The following is a 6611-nucleotide window of genomic DNA, read 5'->3' as shown; positions in this document are numbered from 1 at the left end:
GGGGTCACTCCAAGTTTTTATTTTGAGACAAAACACAAAAATAACTCCCACTTCCATTCATAATTATGACCCCTCATCTGAGCCATTACAAATAAAAAACTAATATACATTGACAAATACAAATTTAAATGTATTATTTGACCAATTTAAAGTTTTACTAAGTTTTCGTGTTGGAATCCACCTTGAAATCCTACCCCCTGTTGGGATCAGGATAATCCTGTTTTTTTTGGATCAAAGTTATCCAAATCCTACTGACAAGTTTTGAACAACCCAAACTGAAGGTTTGATCCAGATTAAAACTAGGATTGGATTCCGTGATCTAATCTGATTTCAGATTCCTTCAATCCCTTTGAACAACCCATTTTCAAGATTTGATCCAATCCGATAACCAAAATCCGATTAGTTTACCTTTGAACAACTGGCCCTAAGATACAAAATGTGAAAAGGACTGCCATTATATCCACTGTAGAAATCAACGTTGTTAAAAGATGACAGGGAAGTTAAGAGAACAAAGCAAAACATCATTGTCTAACCCTAACCCTTTCACCTAAGTTATAACCCCATAACTCAACCCCATAAAATAAAATATTATTTTCCATTCAGGCATTATTCGTGGAATTGGGTAAGGTCAAATCATGCACAGTGTGTGGTGCAGGTTTAAGCCAAGTTACGTGTTAATGGATCAAACTAAATTGGCCTTCAGAGACCAAACATAATGGCTTCGTTAGTCTTGTCAAGAGGAAGCTAAGGATCAGCCATCTGGTTCCAGGGTGAGGATGGAGGCCAGGATATGTTTAGGATAAATAGTGTGTTCCAACTGACATTTTTATTTTTGAAACAAAAAAACGGGAAGACAACTGCAACTGGGTCTGCAATACAGACCATTGATTTCTCTCATTTGGAAAAAACAACTATGCAATAATCTGTGTATGAGGAACAAGATATTGTTTGAAGTGCTCATATTATGTTAATTTTGAGGTTCATAATTTTATTTAGAGGTTGTAGCAGAAGATGTTTATGTGGTTTATTTAAAAAAATATATATATTTGTGTTGTACTGCACATTGCTGCAGCTTCTCTTTTCACCCTGTGTGTTGAGCTCTCTGTTTTAGCTACAGAGTGTTACAAAGTGACGCACGTTTGTCATGAAAGTAAAAGCTGGACTGCAATAGAGCTGTTTGAAGCAGTTTGTGATTTCTCTGGTAAGTCCCGTTAGGATAGACGTTGGGCTTTTTCACTTTGTAAACCTATGACATGCACAAAAAGAAAGGCTATATTACACAATACAGAAAGGGGGAAAGCATAATATGAGCACTTTTAGACAATTCCTGAGATTAGAAAGAATAAAGCAGGAGCACACACCATAAAAGAAGAGATAACACTCTTAAAACATAGCACCTCTGAATCTGCACAATGTGAAAATGAATGTTTGAGATTTCACACAGAATGTAAACTTTAGGATCAGTAAAGAAAAACTACAGGCTTTTGTTGTGTAACGGCACCACTGTGCTATTCTCTCTTTGACCCTGCCAGGACTTGTGAGAAAGAATGCTTTCATGTTTGAAATCATTAAATATATTTTAAAATGAATATGTACAATGTGTAATATAAAGTATGCTTTATCCAGTAAACCGCAACAAACAATAGATCAGCCAGTGTTGTTTTCTGAATGTGTTCATTGCCATGCTTGCACATCTTCTATTCATATCAATATTTCAGGGGGACCAAAACGTCACAAGACATATTCACTCACGTAGTCTGCCCTCTAGCTGTCTCCTATAGACATATCACACGATTGTTTCAGTTGCATGTGTCACTCATTAACACATGCTTTAAATGTCCTGCAAAACAAATAAACGATTGGTCTTTACTCTTTTGGAGCGAAAGGGGTTAGTAATTGGAGTTATTGGTCTATCATTTTCCATACATACAAGTTACCACTTTAACGGTGAATCCTGTGCGTGTATGTGTGCGTGTGTAAGAGTGAGCAGGAGAGAGAAAGGAGGAGGGACTGTTAAAGGTACCAGATGAAATACGCGAAGTACTCAGATGTATCCGGTCTTCTCACAGTGGATGATGCGGTTTTGTGGACCTAATAGACCAAAGTGGTCGTTAAAAATGCTTCTAATCATGGAATAGAGCTAATTTAACATTGTAAATGGTTACCGAAGTCTTAGATTAGAAAAGGAAAGACGCGTAAATGATTGGCACCGTGCGTAAAAGGGTGGAATGTGTTTGGATAATATATACACAGCAGCAAACTGGACAAATTAATTTCCTGATACCTGATTTGTAAAGGCAGTATTGAACTGGCACTTCTGCAAATACACCAGAGGTAAGGTACGGTGTTAGAGTGCCGCTGCCCCGTTTCTGCACCGGATGGCTCACGGACTCAGAGCGCGGACAGGCTTTTGGAGCGCGGAAACAAGAGTTGCATTAACTCGCTCTCATTCAGTCTAAGGAGGGCTAAAGTGTGAAGGGTGACACACATACACATTGTTGCAGAGTTGTAGGGAAAAGACAGTAAAGTTATTCATACAGAGTATCGTCCCTGCCCACAGATGAAAACGGGCTATAGCCTACAGTACGGTGAAGTTGTCCTGATATGACTCCCAACTGCGAAGATGACAGATTTTGCTCACAAATCACGATTTCAAGGTAACGTTTTGACAGCGGACGTAAACACTTACGCGCTCTCCAGTGAAGTTGGACTTATTTTAAGCAGAGTCGAAAATGGGACAAAACAACCACCTGTTCTCTGTGAGGACGGCTATTCTCTGCTCGCTACTCTTGTGTCAGTCAGGTAAGCACTTTTTAAACATTTTATCGTGACCTCAACGTGCCTTCCACTAACGGAGAAGTAGCTACACATGAAAATGTTGTCCAAACAGCGTGGACCCACTTGAAAAAGCAAAATGTCATGTTTTAGCCGACATTTTACCACAACTATACGCTAACTTTGACAGTCAAAAGGCTACTAAACATTATTTGCACGATAGTGATACACTTCGAATTACCTTAACGTAGTCTCTTAACGCCAGACGTTATACCTTTCAATCTCAACACCTGCGCACTTTTACCAAAAACTCCCACAATGCTTTTCTGAAATTAGTTCAATCATCGCTTCGCGCCAGTCTGCTAAAGCTAAAGCCTACTCAAGTTACGTATTTCAGCTCGTGCGACCTCCGGTGTGTATTTCTTACATTCTTTTATTTGTTTTTGTGATAACCAGAAATTAATTCTGGAGGAGACCAGTTTCACCACTGCATGTAGATTTAGGGAGGCCTCCATATTTTACTTCTGCAGCACTTTTAGTGTTAATAAATCGTAAAACAAAGCTGTTAGCAGTACACAAAAGATGAAGGAACTAGCTAGCTTCTCTGTTACCATCTGAGCATTGGGTATCCTTAACCATGAAAATGTAGAAGTTGTAACAGAGAACTTAACAAAAATTGTACAAATCCACAGAGTGTGAGAAAATATTCTACACAATATTTTCAGTGACTGTTAATGGTCACAGATTTTTTTTCTTTTCAAAAACCGCATTAGACAAGACAAATATGCATGTTTGTAGTCAGAATTTAGAGCAGGTTTCACTGTAATTATTAATGTAATAATTATTTTTAAGTTGAGTTGCAACTTTAATCCTCACTGACGTATCCATTGTGCCCTATTTTCAAGACCTTTTTATGGACATATCTGTGTCTAAGATAATAAAACTTAAATTCAGTTTAACTTGTTAAAGTTCCCATGACATGGTGCTCTTTGGATGTTTTTACATAGACCTTAGTTGTCCCTTAATACCATATCTGAAGTCTCTTTCACAAAACTCAGCCTTGGTGCAGAATTACAGCCACTAGAGCCAGTCCAACAATGAGCTTTCCTTAGAATGTGCCATTTGTAAGTAAGCTTTTGAGGAGGAGAGAGGGCGGGCTAGGTGGAGGCTGGGGGATGTGGCCTTGACCAACTTGCTACCTTGCTCATTTGAAAGCCATGATGTTTCTCTCTCATGGGTGGGCCAACTTCTCTGGGTGAGCAAAGCAGAGAAAGGGGAGGTAACCTTGCCCCTTATGAGTTCATAAGAGGCAAGGATTCCAGATCGGCCCATCTAAGATTTCATTTTCTCAAAGGCAGAGCAGGATACCCAGGACTCGGTTTACACATATCACGATTTCTAGCCACTGGGGGGAAATAGGCAGGCTTGGGGGAACTCATATTCTCATAAAGTGAAATTTTCATGCCATGGGACCTTTAAATTCATCAAGCTTGACAGTGGAACTCAGGGCAGCTTTATTTATCAATTCAGGAGCTTCTGCAGGGGCATTCATGGGTTCTCATTGTATGCACAAACTAGCAAAAAGGTTTAAGATAACGTATGTTTTCTTGTGGCGTACGTGAGTTTTTGTCCCCCTCTGTCCTACATATTGACATGCTACATCAATCACATGTGCAGGTGCTTGCTCTCTGCCAATCTGCATCTCATATTGTCACTGACAGAGTTCAGCTTTCTGACTCGAATCCAGCAATTTTAGTCAACTCATGAAAAATTGTTGCGTATTGCTTTTTTTAGTAAACTTTTCACTCTTAGATAATTTGACAGCCTCATTTCACAAGAGCGCCTCTGGCTTGGGAAGCTGCTGACTCGATCATCTAAACTGGTCAGTGTTTCATACATCTCGCCAGGGGGCTTGGCTATGGTCCAAAATGCACGGCTCAGTGTGCTGGATGTTGGAGGTGTCATCTCATTTCAAGTCTCCGCAGGCAGGAGCCTTTGATCTATGCCACCTTTTTTTGTAAGCCCCACACCTGGTTCTTCCCAGATGCACGGAGAGATGAACGTGCACCGCCCTGACTGTCAAGAGAGCAGATAAGAAAGTCTCTGGTGCATGCTTGTTTTGCCAGAATGAAATTAGTTCATGATGGCAGAAGATGCGCCCCAGTGCGCCATGGGCAAATTAACTCTAAATTCCCACTATTTACCAAAGCCCCCTTTTTCTTTCTTTTCTCAAACCTATTGCTAAAATAATTATGTTTTGCCTAAATTGCCACTTCACATTACAAACCCCATTTGTAAGACTGCATCTGCATTTTTGTCCATTCTTTCACTGTTAAAGACCCTCAAGCCAAGGAATTAGCATAGGCAATTAATCATTTCAACAGATTTGCACACATCCTTCAGGGCATCTCCATGCAACATTTAAGCCCCTCATGTGGGTATCCTCCAATGGACTTTCCTACAGTTATGGGTTGTCAACGTGGTCGTCAGAACTACAACTTACCCATGGTCAGGTAATGTTGTGGCCTTTGCAAATTCAGGTGGCCCAAGGTCTCATTTTAGGATCTTTGATGGAAGCACACTTTATTCAGTTGCATTACACCCTTACAATGTAAAACAGAGATTAATATATTTATATATATATTTATTGATTCTTGAGGTTTGGCTTTGTTGGTTGTGATGCCTTCCTGTACTTCAACATTTCCTTTTATACATCTCTAGAGAGAAGCTGCCATGATATATTTGGTCATAAGATAAGTTCTACTGTACATTAAACAGTAGTAAAAATATGATTACGAAGAGGAAAATGAACGACTAATGCAGGTTCAAACATACTCCACACTAAAGCCGGACCCATAAATTGGCAGATATTGGCTTATTGCAGTTATCCATGGTATTGCGAGTCGGTCTATAGGGGATAAGAAATTCCATTACAGTAAAATCATTAATATGTTTGGGGTAGTTTATGAACAGGGAAACCATTACTTAGTTTAGTGAAATGTAAGGTGTACCTATCTTGTACATTAATTACAATGAATGGCCCTATATGATTATCTGATTTATTTTTTAACTCTTAAATATCCAATATAAGTTGCAAAACTCAGTATCAGTCAGTATACTGTATACACAAATGCTAACGTGCTAATGTCAGCACCCTCTGGTTAAAGTGAAAACTAAGTTAATTGTTTCATGCATCAGCTGTAACACAGAGTGACAGACAGTTTGACAATAAACACCCTTCACTCGTGAGAAATTAGCTCACCTCCACTTAACACAAGCACGCAATGATGTGTGTAATTGACTCTGACTACATTGATGAAGGCGGAAGCGGTAATCCCCAAGGGGCGAGATTTGCTGTTTATTTCCATGCTATTCATTCAGCAGAAAATGAAAAAATAAAATACACTGAGTCAGTCTGAGCTTGTACGCAAATCCGTCTAGACTTCATATTGAAAATCTGTTTAATTAAGCCAACCCCCCAATGTGAAGCAACACATGGATACAAATAACATTAGATAGATAAGAAGAGGTTGCAGCTGAATCGGTGTTGCCCCAGTCTCCACCTGCTCACCTCGAGAGCTTTTAGCAGACGAGCCACATGGGGGGCTCAGATCATGAGATCAAAAGATTTGCTGAGATGTGGAAAAGTCAATAAGACTTTACCAAGAAAGGTTTTAGCTGTTTAGAGCAGGCATCTATGCTGAAACATGAGATGTTCACAACACTCATCTTCACCCCCAAAAGCCAATATGATGCCAGGCTGATTAACTAGTGTTTGTCAAGTAAGGATTAGAGGAGACAAGGGTGAGAGAACATAGATATGATCCCTATATACT

At 39.5% G+C, this 6611-nt stretch overlaps 1 protein-coding gene across 1 annotated transcript in view; it reads left to right on the top strand.

The window, feature by feature from the left end:
• The first annotated feature begins 2024 nt into the window (after window positions 1-2024).
• The window catches only part of chrna2b (cholinergic receptor, nicotinic, alpha 2b (neuronal)), a 10133-nt gene continuing 5546 nt past the window's right edge, over window positions 2025-6611 (top strand). The window contains exon 1 of the mRNA XM_032542911.1: window positions 2025-2802. Coding sequence (XP_032398802.1) covers window positions 2733-2802 — 70 coding nt within the window. The 5' untranslated portion in view covers window positions 2025-2732. The remainder of the gene's footprint in view (window positions 2803-6611) is intronic.

This window comes from Etheostoma spectabile, chromosome 18, assembly GCF_008692095.1.
Source record: "Etheostoma spectabile isolate EspeVRDwgs_2016 chromosome 18, UIUC_Espe_1.0, whole genome shotgun sequence".
Lineage (NCBI taxonomy): Eukaryota > Metazoa > Chordata > Actinopteri > Perciformes > Percidae > Etheostoma > Etheostoma spectabile.
This window is presented reverse-complemented; position numbering and strand designations above follow the sequence as displayed.